The 12,743-nt window shown below is 41.4% G+C and overlaps 2 protein-coding genes across 3 annotated transcripts; both read right to left on the bottom strand.

Moving 5' to 3' along the window:
• Positions 1 to 603: 603 nt before the first annotated feature.
• LOC127959419 (uncharacterized) lies at positions 604 to 4,466 on the bottom strand. Its single transcript, XM_052558596.1, has 2 exons — positions 4,302 to 4,466; positions 604 to 3,531 (listed from the first exon to the last, which is right to left on the bottom strand). Exons 1-2 carry the CDS (start codon positions 4,373 to 4,375, stop codon positions 2,595 to 2,597), a joined length of 1,011 nt encoding a protein of 336 aa, XP_052414556.1. The 5' UTR covers positions 4,376 to 4,466; the 3' UTR covers positions 604 to 2,594.
• A 3,156-nt stretch (positions 4,467 to 7,622) lies between these two features.
• On the bottom strand, positions 7,623 to 10,107 carry LOC127959420 (cyclic AMP-dependent transcription factor ATF-4-like). Of its 2 annotated transcripts, none has more exons than XM_052558597.1 (3): positions 9,940 to 10,107; positions 8,717 to 9,055; positions 7,623 to 8,593 (listed from the first exon to the last, which is right to left on the bottom strand). In XM_052558597.1, exons 2-3 carry the CDS (start codon positions 8,943 to 8,945, stop codon positions 7,845 to 7,847), a joined length of 978 nt encoding a protein of 325 aa, XP_052414557.1. In that variant the 5' UTR covers positions 8,946 to 9,055; positions 9,940 to 10,107; the 3' UTR covers positions 7,623 to 7,844. The 2 variants fall into 2 exon arrangements, with proteins under 2 accessions (XP_052414557.1, XP_052414558.1); XM_052558598.1 differs by having other exon boundaries at positions 7,623 to 8,590.
• Between the last annotated feature and the right edge of the window lie 2,636 nt (positions 10,108 to 12,743).

Below are 12,743 nucleotides of genomic sequence, written 5' to 3'. Positions count from 1 at the left end.
GATTTAACGAAGCGCTGGTGGTCAGTGTGTTGACTGTGTGAAACTGTGCTGGATGCTGTGTTTTCTGTGTGTGGTGTTTCTCCAGACGTCTCCTGTTTAACTCTTCGTGACTCTCTTCTGATTGATCTTCAGACTCTGGGAAGATCTGAACTTTACCGTCTCCTCCTCACTGCTGTGTTTGTGTCAGATAACCTGATTCCTTTACTTCTCACAGATTAGACACCAGCTTTACAGATGCATAATTAAGAATATTAACGAGTCACTAATTAAGACGTTAATATAAATGCCTGGGGATTAATTAAGAACAGACTGAGGTGACGCAGATGGTACGAGCTTGTAATTGTGTAACTAGATGATGCTACGAGATTAATTAAGATGAAAAACATTTACAGTAGATGCTCTCGAGCGCTTGTGTTGTCTCTGACCTCGGACTACTAGAGATATATATTCAACTTCATCATACAGTGCTGACTTTGTAGCATTCTTTGAACAGTTTGCTTTTATTTCCTATTATATGACCTTTTTATATAACAATTCTTTTATAATGGTTGTTTTGTTCATCAAACATGTTTAAGTCAAAATGAAAAGAGATGAAAAGGTGTGTTTGCGATCATATTTCATTTTATTGTAAATCAATAATTTTCACATTTTATAACATAAGATGATAAGATCTTATATATCGACCAATCTGTTTTTCCATCATTTTTATTTATTTAAGAAATCTAAATAAATTTTCAAATGATTAGTGTGGAAAATAAACACACTTATACATACTTTAGATGACAACTACTCGATTCTGTAATCTTATTACAGTATTTTTCAAAAATAAAGATTTTGTTTTTTTAAATGTCTATAAAATTAAAAGGAAGTAAAACACTTTAACCAACTGGGCACTCCGTAATCTGGTCAGTTTGTGTGTATTGTGTCCAAGATTAGTTTTCTTACACAATTGGCAGATATTTTTTAAGTAACAGTCATTATACTTGTCAAGTAAACGTGTCATAATTCCAGAATTTGTAACGTTTCTACTAGAAAATAGAGATGCAACAACTAATCGATAAAATCTATTATTATCAATGATGAAAATCAGTGACGATGATTCTCATTAAGGATTATTCGGCTGTGTCCTCAGTGCACGTAACTGCCAGTGGCATCTAGTTACAGCACTGAATAACACATTTCTACGACATAATGCATCTACAAACACTGGAGGAAACAGAATGAGCTCCTGCAGGAACCAAGCTGCCCAAGATCTTTATTTCAAGCTTCAGGCGGATGCTTTAGTGTAATGGCTGTCTGTTTTTACAGATACATGTGTGAGTCCTCAGTGAACCATCAAATCCTTGTCTGTAAATGTCACAAGTTCACACAAGTCTTTCCATTTTTGCATAAAAGGCCCTTCCTGACAGTCTGCCTTAAGTTAAAATCTTTTATTATTAATTACTGTGATTTCATTCGTCTTTATGATCTTTATTGTTTCAATTTTCGATCTAGATTTTTAACTGATTAACAAAATTTTTTAAACAAATGTAGGGTTTTTAACCAATTTTGTTAGGTTTGAGCCACTGCTGCTCTTAACTAACAGTATTGGAAATTACCAAAATAATGTTTTAGCTCTGTATCGGTTAGACCTGCAATATGCATAAGCTTTTTAGTAACAGTAGTAGGCTATTTCTAAAAAAAATAAAAAGGACAGAAAAAAGTCAAGTGCTTTATAATGTTTTTTGATTCAGATACACAATTAGTTAATAAAGTAGATAATGCCAGCAAGTATGTGTGCTGTTATCAAGGCAAAGGAGGACATTTTTGTTGTTATGTGAATAAATACTATCTAGTTGTTTCAGTTTGTTAAAATAAAAGTCCCGTCTCAATCACATCAGCCTACGACGATATTAGAAAAATCTGTTATCAGTTACGTTATAATATTTCAGGTACATTTCTGTAAACTTTCCTAAAATTCTCGGAAGATTCCAAAAATTCCTGGAAAGTTTCCAAAATTACTGGAAATTTACCGCCTTTTTGCATTTTTGTTATGTAAATAAATCCTAATCTAGTTGTTTCAGTTTGTTATTTGCCCAATAACTGACAATAAAAGTTTTTTTCTCTATTATTACATGTGGTCTAACAAATTCTTAAGCACTGTATGTGTTCACAGCTTTCTGTTGGCACATTGGGCTGAAAGACATTGGGCAGAATGTGGAATAATGTGTTTTTCTCATTAAAATAAAAATATGGAATTTTTAATTTTATTTTTATTTATCCGTTTAATAGAAACAATAATCAGCCAACAATTCGATTATCAAAATAATTGTTAGTTGCAGCTCTACTGGAAAACAAGACAAACATACTAAAGGAAAAAATACTGTCTTGCAGTGTGTGAGATCAGCTGCTGTCGTTCTCAGTGCTGTCAAAATAAAAGTCCCGTCTGGACCACATCGGCTGATGATAATATATCTCTAAACCTCTAGTTATTTCTGCCATTACTCTAAACATTGAGTAATGGCAGTAAACTTGAGTAAACTTTCCCAAATTTAAAAAAATGTCTTTAAAGTTTCCAAAATGACTGGAAATGTACCACCTTTTTGCAGCCCTGGTTAGCGCTGGGTAACTCTGGCACAGATCTGCTGGAGACTCTCCCTGCTGGCTGGAGGACCGCTGACGGACGTCACGTAACCCGGATAGTGGTCAAAGAACTCCGGAGCCGGACAGCTGAGGCTCATCTCCGCTTCATCGGGTGGAGAGACGAGCGGAATCAGCTTAGCATGAGCGTAATCAATCTCAAAGCCCTCAAAAATAAGCCCCACCCCCCAGGCGCCTAGCCCCGCCTCCAGAAGCCCAGACACCTTCCGGGAAGCCAGCGCTAGCCGCCGATAGTCATCCTCCTCCAGCCGGAAGATGTCACTGGAGAGGGGCTTCCGCGGGACCAGAACGGTCAGTCCGGGTGTGTTGGGGAACGGCGTGAGGAACGCCACATGCTCTTTGTCTTCCCAAACTCTCCACTGCTTCTCTTCTCCACGTACGATGCGTGGGAACAGACCGGGATCGGATGGATCGCCCAGAAAGGTGTAGTTGGGCGCCGCATTCGGGTTTGGCAGCTGAGCCCGGATTTTGTCCCTGATGGCGTCTAGATCCTCATCCGTCCAGCGCGGGCCGCTCTTGGAGCTGACGTATCCGGGATCATACGTCTGGAAATCCTCCTCCGCAGCGAGGTGAGGTTTCCACTCCGAGTGCAGGCCGTGGAGAGGCACCACGTGGAGCTCGGCTCCGGCTCGTCTGTGTGGAGTATAGACCAAAGCGCAGCGCTGCGCCGCCAGACTCTCACACAGCAGCTGCGACACTGACCTGGCGCCCAGGAGCAGATGCAGGTACGCATCCTCAGGTAAGTGGAAGAGGCTGGAGGAGCTGCTGAAGCTCTTATGGGTGACGACAGCGACACCTGGAGTCCACGGGGAGGAGTGCAGATACGCCGACAGCTCCGACGTCTCCCAGATCACACTCCTGTCCTGAATCCCAGACACAGACGACGACATCCTGGGAGTGAAAGGAAGGAGGAGGATATTAAACCTCTTCACTGTCACCCGTCCTCTCAGAGACACCTACATTTGCTTCACTGTTACAAATCAATCCTTATCTAATCATGACATGACAATCATGTTCAGGTCAGGAGTCCCAGGTTTTCAAAACAAAACCTGCCCAATTGCTTCTCAAAACTAGTCCAATCGCGTTTTGTTCCAGATGATAAAAATACACGTTTTTGGCGGAGTTCCCCTGGTAGCCTAATATTCTCATTCTAGGGGCTAAATATCATGTTACTGGTCCTGGGGTCGCTTCGGGGTATGGCGTGCTAATATTTACTTGAACTAGACTTTCAACCCTTTTAAATGTACAGCCACTGTACAAACCCAAATCAAGACTTCATGAATATATAACAATACAGGTCATTATCATTAGCTCTAAAAAAGGTTGTGTGTAAAGCTCCTTTTTTAAAATAAAACCATGTATTAAGATCAAGACATAAAAAGTAGCTTCTTATTGCATAATGAAAGTAAATAAATAATAATAATAATAATAGTAATAAAATAGATAATAATAAAAAGTAAAACAAATGACCACTTTTAATCCCCGAGGACGCATTAAATGGATCAAAAGTGTGACACTTATAATGTTACAAATGATTTCTGATTCAAACACATGCTGTTAGAACTTCATCTGTGAGGCCTGAAACATTAAATGTATCAGTTTCCACAAGTATTGCGTCATAATATCATGATGTTACAGCAGAAGTGTTTCTGTAACGTCACCTTCCTAAGAATCCTCCGAGTAAGAGCGAGCAAACAGCGCAACCGTTCAGGATCCCGCGCGGACCGATCCTCATCACCGAAACACAGATATCACACACAACATCCGATAACCGTGTTCCGCTGGAGATCTGTTCTTCTGCTGCAGCTTCAGGAGAGTCTGATGAAGCCGGAAGCGCCGCCTGCTGGCCGGAAGCGGAACTGTGCCGTGGGTTTCATCTCGAGCAGCAGATGGCGCCAATGCTCAGTGTTCAGATGTGAAAGTCCTCTCTTATTCCTTGATTCAGTCGTTGAAATAGTTTGATCTTTTGCTGGCAAACGCATCTGTGCAGTCATGCAGTGATTATGTGTGAGTTATTGTTTGTCTGAACCAGTTTGATCCGGTCTGAACCAGCAGTGAATCAGTCTCAGTCTTTCAGCTGAAGTGTGCTTTATTGTTTTGACTAATGTTACGGTCACATTGTCAGAAATGAACAATAGTTTCATATACAGTACAAAAATAGTGCAGAACAACACATATACAGGTGCTTCTCGAAATATAATGTCGAGGAAAAGTCTTTTTTTTTCAATAATTCAACTCAAATTGTGAAACTCTTGTATTAGATCAATTCAATGCACACAGACTGAAGTAGTTTAAGATTTTGGCTCACATTTAACAAAAACCCACCAATTCACGATCTCAACAAATTAAACTAATTCATAAGACCAAAATAAAAATGAAAACATTTTTGTGAATTGTTGGTCTTCTGTAAAGTATGTTGATTTACTGTACATGAACTCAATACTTCGTAGATGCTCCTTTTGCTTTAATTACTGCCTCAGTTCAGCGTGGCATGGAGGTGATCAGTGGCTCTGCTGAGGTGGTCTGGAAGCACAGGTTTCTCTGACCGTGTTCTTCAGCTCATCTGCATTGTTTGGTCTCTTGTTTCTCATCTTCCTCTTGACAATAGCCCATAGATTCTCTCTGGGGTTCAGGTCTGGTGACCAACACCATGGTCATTTAACCAACTTTTGGTGCTTTTGGCAGTGTGGGTAGGTGTTAAATCCTGCTGGAAAGTGAAATCAGCATCTTTCTAAAAGCTGGTCAGCAGAAGGAAGCATGAAGTATTTCTTGGTAAACGGGTGCAGTGACTTTGGTTTTCAAAAAACATAGTGGACCAACACCAGCAGATGACATTGCACCCCAAATCATCACAGACTGTGGAAACTTAACACTGGACTTCAAGCAACTTGGGCTTTGAGCTTCTCCACCCTTCCTCCAGACTCTGGGACATTGGTTTCCAAATGAAACACAAAACTTGCTCTCATCTGAAAAGAGGACTTTGGACACTGGGCAACAGTCCAGTTCTTCTCCTGAGCCCAGGTAAGACTCCTCTGATGTTGTCTGTGGTTCAGTAAATCTCTTGACTCGTCTGTGTGTGGTGCTCTTGATGCCTTGACCCCAGCCTCAGTCCATTCCTTGTGAAGTTCACTCAAATTCTTGAATTCAGTTTGCTTGACAATCCTCATAAGGCTGTGGTTCTCTTGGCTGGTTGTGTATCTTTTTCTTCCACACTTTTTCTCTCACTCAACTTTCTGTTAACATGCTTGGATACAGCACTCTGTGAACAGCTTCTTTGGCAATGAATGTTTGTGTTTTACCCTCCTTGTGAAGGGTGTCAATCAGGGGCGGAGCGGGGGGGTGGCTAATGGGGCTTAAGCCCCGAATGTTTTGTCAAAAGCCCCGAATCTTTTAGTTTTTTTTAAATAATTTCAACTTTGTTTCATTTCCTCTCAGTCTCTCAGACTGGAGCGGCAAAAAAAAAAGAAACAAAAGCTCTATTACTGTGCGTTGTGGCGGACGGTAAAGCATCACGCATCACTTCGCTTGTTTGGCAACTGCTGATAAAAACTAACGAAGAAGAATATAAATCATCTTCTTCGTCGTTGTCATTAGGGGCTGGTGGGCTTTTTATTTCACCGCCGTCGTAGCGAGCTCACTGACTAACCGCCTGAAATTAACATTATGGACATAACAATTTTTTTTAAAAAGGAACTCGTAACAGCAAACCTCACCGGCCAGAGAGAGATTCAAAAGCAATATATCCCAATGTATCAAATGCTAAGTTATTTCAGGGCATGTTTTACAACTGTTCTCGGCACATTAGTGGGATAAGAAGATAGATTAATTGAGAAATATAGCTGGAGAACAATTAAATACAAAATAGTTTGTAGGCTCTACTGGGTGAATAATTTTTTTTTCTGAGTAACCATCATTTTCCCAGATAGTGTATAGATTTTTAGGCATTCTGTTATCTCAAACAGCCTGAAAAATAGTGCATTTAGCTGACATAAATGGGGGAAAAAAATCTCCCCTGCGGAGTACACCCCTGCAGCCCCCTAGGTTTGGGCTAAGCCCCGAATGTTTACATCTTCTGGCTCCGCCCCTGGTGTCAATGATTGTCTTCTGGACAACTGTCAGATCAGCAGTCTTCCCCATTACTGTGTAGCCTAGTCTCAGGAAACCTTTGCAGGTTTTTTGAGTTGATTGGCACGTCACCATATTCTTATTTGTAGAAATGGTGAATTGGTGGGTTTTTGTGCACTGAATTTAATACATAATACACATTTTCACAATTTGAGTTGAATACTGAAATAAATGAACTTTTCCTTGACATTCTAATTTATTGAGAAGCACCGGTTTATGGCTTATTCATACAGAGAAGGTCAGAATCATAGACTGTATAAAGGTCAAAACATGTGAAATGTCACTTTAACAAACTAATGTGAGACTCCTCTCAGTGTTTTTTTCTGTCTCAGATTAAGCCTGAGCTGATGGAGTTAAACAGATCATCCATCAACAGGACTCTCTCTCTCTCTCACACACACACACGGTCTTTAGATGTACGGTTAGATAAAGAACTAGATATTCCCTTCAATGGTCCTGCGATGTGACAAATGCGTTACATTTAAAATATTTGTCACAAAAAAATTGGCAAAAATCCAAGATCCTTGGGCCAATAGCGGTTCATAATTATCCATGGAGTTAAAACTTCTACTGCATTTCCCCCATCTAAACCATCTTTAACTGACCAGATGCATGTAAATATCATCTCTTGCAGGTTTCTCACATTACAGCTCTTTCATGAACCCCACACAACCCTAACTCCACAAACACTGTGATCTACCTGATATTGTTTTATACGTTTTACTGTCGATATCTTCAGTCCTGTGTTGGGTTGGTAAGGGAAGAGGGAGGTTTGGGGGCATAATAGGTTTTTTTTCCCTTCCTCATAATTTTTTTTCGTAGTTTACCAAAAAAAGAAATGCAACCCAAAGACGACATGATTTTGAAAGCATCTTTATTGGAAGACAAGTGATTTCACAGCTACACCGTGACAGATCCAGCATGTTTAGCCAGTTTAAATAGCACATGTGAAGCCTATTTACAAGCTCTACAGCAACAGATTCAGTGTAACAATGACCGATGAGCCCCTTCTGGACGATGAGCGACTGGAGAGAAAGAGAGAAAGAGTGAGTTTAGATCAGAAACACCAGAGGAAGCGTCTAACTCTGACCGGCGCTGACGGGGTCCTGGGGTTTGGCTTTGCTCCTGCGGTTCTTGGCAGACTGGATCTCCTCCATCAGGTCCTTCAGATAGCGGATCTCTCGGCTGATGGACTCGGCTCGATCCTGGAGCTGCTGGTTCCTCTTCTCCAGCTCGGCACACTCGGAGCTCAGCGTCTCCTGCTCGGAGCGCTTCTTCTGACGATAGCGCGTCGCTGCCGTTTTGTTCTGCTCCATCTTCTTCAGTTTCTTCTCCACCACTTTAGGAGCGCCGGCCGGGTCGGGTCTGGAGTAGGGTTTGGTTCTGGAGGAGCCTGCGTGCTTCGGAGAGGGTTCGGGATCTGATCCGGAGACGGAGATCCCGCTGTCGCTGTCGGACGGATCCGCTGTGGGAGTCAGCAGCAGCACGATGTGGGAAGGAGTCAGCATGAGCTCAGCGGACTGGATCACAGACACCTCGCTGCCCAGCTCCAGTGTGTAGCTGGGGACCGGAGACGCAGGCTCAGACTTGACCTCTACAGGCTCCTGAAGGTCAAGGGTCAGCGGAGGCAGAGCCAGGCCCAGCTCTGAGGAGCCGAACGGAAGCGAGTCCAGGTCCAGATCCATGTCTGTGTCCAGGCAGGCCAGCAGTTCCTCCGGAGAACTGGGAGGCTCGTCTGAATCACACGATCCGATGAGAGAATCCAGGTCCAAGTCACTCAGGTCTAACTTCTCCGTCATCCAATCCATGCCAGAGAACACGTCGCCTGCTGGAGGACAAACAGGTTTCAGTAAACGGTGAATTGTAAATAGGATTTATAAATCTATACGTTATCCAGGTGCATCATTGTGAAGCAGCGGTGGAGTGTGTGTGTGTGTGTGTGAAGCCTCACCTTCGCTCTGCTCGAGCTCTGTTTGTGCAGGCGTCCAGGAGAGAGACTCACACCCTACAGAAGCGGGACGAGAGGGAGAGAGGGGCGAGGAAGAGGAGGAGAGGGGTGATGACCACCCCTCCGACAGAGCGCTCTCCTCATCATCGTCCAGAAGGGGCCCGAAGGGGTCAGCCATCAGAGACGAGGGCCCAAGGAACAGGGCCCCCACGTCCTCCAGACTCAGAGACATGACAGACGGTCGGAGCTGGAGCGGAGCGGGACTGGGGTTCTGGAGCGATGGAGAACAAGGAGGTGGTGCTGTCTACAGCAGCAGAGCTGTGGGTGGATGCCACAAGGGACCTGAAAGAAACCAGGCGAGACAACGTTACAGAAACGTACAGATGTTTTAAATAGAAAACTACCTGGGGACTGGAAAATTCTGAGTTTCATCAACAATACGATCAACTTTTTTATTATTATTAATATAAAAAAAGGGGGAAATGCATTCACAAGGTCCATTTTCTTCACAAATCACACTCCTCCACATATACCATTATAGCGTTGTGTGGAGCACACTTTTTCTTTATTAGAACATAGAGGAACCAGTTCTCGGTTCCCAACCCTCGCTGGAGGGAAGATATAATGGCACAAAAGCGGTCTTTTTAATACACTTCCTCTCACTGGATGACTGTGAACCAGTTCATCCGGTCTCTAAATGCCTGAAGGTGTTCCAGTCAAACTAGATGCCATCTGGGAGGAACTCAAGCTGCCCACACACACACACACACACACTTCCCATCACTAGTATTTACCAGCCCTTGTAACTATTATTAACACATCTAGTAGTTCCCCTCTAGCAAGGAATTTCCCCGCCCTCCCAGAGAACATCTCCTAATATGGTCATGAGCACGGGAAACCCCGCCCCTGGTTCCTTTGTGAGATTAACCCGTCCGTGACGCACGCGCGCCATTTCCAGCGCGCGCACGCCATTTTGAGGCGCCACGTTGCCGCTTCTCGACAAAAACCGATTGTTTATTTCATGAATAAGCGCGTGTCAGTGTGCCAAATGAATCAAAACAAACGGAGATCGTTCGCAAACAATTTACACATCAACACTGCAAAATTCTTATAGGCCGAACTACACTAGTTAAGACTAATAGTAACAAATACAAACACTTCCAAAAACTTCGACGAGTTCGTGACATACTTAAGTTAATTATAACACCACTAACACAAATACTTACGCCATTTTGCCAAATAGAGCCAGTGCACTTGACCGCTGCACTGCCGGATTCGCCGCTGCGATATTTGCGCTGTTAGCCGCTACACAGCCATGATTCCGGCGAGAGAGCCGCGTGCGGAGAGACTGGAGCGCGGGAGACAGAAAACAGAGACAAGGCCGCGCTGCAGGTTATATACTCGCGCAGCACACCCACACAGTGAGCTTCCGCCGCTCGCGTCCGCGCGTATCACTCCGCCAGGGTCTGCTCGCTGATTGGCCTCTGCGCCTGTCACTATTTACCAAACAAATAGTACCTAAATATTTACGTTCTCACAGGATGTGGGTCACGCGCGCGGAGCTCAGACATGAAACAAAGTTACGTTAACACATCACATAGTACTAATAAATGGCAGATTTTAAGAGCGATATACTTTCAGATGTCATTGACAAGCATACCTGTCAAGTTTTGGATTTGAAAATAAGGGAAATTTTCCAGCAAGTTTCACATAACTTTTCTTTTACTCTTTTAGTGAGTTGTTGTACCAATTTGTTGCAGACTTTGCATTCTTTAAAAAAGTAAATTCGCCGTCCCATTTATCACGGTATTTACACATGGGTTTTGGTTTTTTGGCAGGTGTGTCTTCACTCTCTATTGTAGCATCCATCATCCGTCTCTGTTTTTTCTTTTGTTGTTGTTGTTTTTCCCACGTTATAACTCATGTCATCTGACCTCACACACCCCTCGCGACAGGCTACTACAGGTGGGAGTTATCGCGAGACTAGTGACAGAGCTCAGATTGGGAATGTTTTTATTATTATTATTTTATTAATAACGCAGATAAATAATAAAAAAAAAAAAATACGGGAGACTTACGGGAAAATACTAATACGGGAGGACGGCGGGAAAGAAGGGTAAAATACGTGACTTTCCCGGCCAAAACGGGATACTTGACAGGTATGTTGACAAGTGAAGTTTATGCCAAGTAACAGTAATTCTTACTCTTATGATATAATTAGCTGTTCGTGGAAATGGAGACAGATTGGAATGTTAAACACACGCGAAATGCTCCAAATAGGCCAGAAATTAAGGAAAATCTTTGTATTATTATTATTATTTTGACACTTTATTTCAAAGGTAAAACACAAGAATGCCTACAGGGGAGTAAAACAGAGTTATAAGAAACTGCGAACATTAAGGCAGAGACGACGCTTTTGTTCTCCAGGTTACATCAAGTGCACTTCCGTCTAATGAACTTAAAGTGCTCTGTTCGAGCAACAATCTTACACTTAATATAGGCTACTAAATGATCCTTTAGTACTTCTTAAAATAAACTTTAGAACATCTAAGTGTATTCATCTGTGCTATTCCGGGACACCGTGAATATGAACTAAACTGCATTTTTAGCATACTACTCTATTTAAAAAATGTATTTAGTCACAAATGTATTTTGGCAATATACTGTATATTAAAGGTATATTGGCAGATCATTTTGATAGTTTTGACTTTTTTTCAGAAAACAAGCCATAATATTTCAGTCATTTTACTTGTACAATAAATTCATTTTGATTCAAGAATTTTTAGATATTAATAACAAGAAAACAAGACAAAAATACTAAGCAAGAAAATCTTTTTTTTTTTTTTTTTTTGAATGTAGCGTTGTATCACAGCAATAAATTCAATTTTTAGAGATACTGACGCAGAAAAGACTTGATTGAAACTGTAATTAGACTTCTGTGTGTTTGTAATGGGATGAGTGCATCTGTGTTGAGCAGAAGAGATTTCAATATTCATTGTGAAAGTGTGAGTTTGAGAAAACGTTTATTGCATCAGCCTGTGTTTCACTGACCGATGAGCTCCAGCTCTATTCCTGTCTGATATCAGATGATTGATGAAACCTTGAAATTTACATTACTGAGAAAAACAACGCTTTTTAGAAATATTCCTTTGTCTAGTAGTGACTGAGAGAATGAACCTTTTCATATCTTTGAATCAACTGAACCAATGCTTGTTTGAATCACTCTAAACTTCACATGCTAGTGACATCCGCTGATAAACAGCTTGGGATTTTATTTAGCTCATCTTGGGATTTTTGACCTTAGTGTTGTAATATCACGGGCCCTGACCAGTGTTTATCTGCTTCAGGAGTCTGTAAGTTAAAATGCTTTTTGCAGAATGAACTAAATAAATCTGAATACATTTACAGTCTGAGAAATACTATAAATAGATATGTTTAAAATAATTTGATTCATGTTTAAAATGTAAAGGCAAATGATAAATAATGCATTTCTTAAAGCAGCTTTTGCAAATTTCATTTTGGATTGAAGAAGTTAAAAGATCTTCTGTTGTGCAGAGTGGGGAAGTTGGAAATGTAACAGATCAGTCTTATTAAAAACGTAATAAGAAGTGTAACTATCCCAATGACTTTATTAATTGATTACATCTGATTATTTTTGATAATGTTTCTTAAGTTCTAACGGATGATTTAAATCAGGCCGGGCAACATTACAGTGGACTTTTGATGAAATTCTTCATCACTTGAATTAAGATCAGAAAATAATAATTTTAAAGCACCGCTGCAACAAAATCAGACTTTAGCATTTCTTTTTACTTTGAAGTCATTCTGAGGTTAAATACTGATTAAAAAACTCAACAAGATCTAGTTTAATAGCTATGATACAGTTTCTTCTATGACAGAAGACACTGGCGTCTAATGCCTTGGAAAAAAGAAAGCAACAAATAGGAAACGACACAGTTATTGAATAAGCATGTACGGAGCCCCGCACGGGACATACAAGAAACAATAAATAAAGTGCACACAGGTTTTC

The sequence above is a fragment of the Carassius gibelio genome, chromosome B6, assembly GCF_023724105.1.
Source record: "Carassius gibelio isolate Cgi1373 ecotype wild population from Czech Republic chromosome B6, carGib1.2-hapl.c, whole genome shotgun sequence".
Lineage (NCBI taxonomy): Eukaryota > Metazoa > Chordata > Actinopteri > Cypriniformes > Cyprinidae > Carassius > Carassius gibelio.
This window is presented reverse-complemented; position numbering and strand designations above follow the sequence as displayed.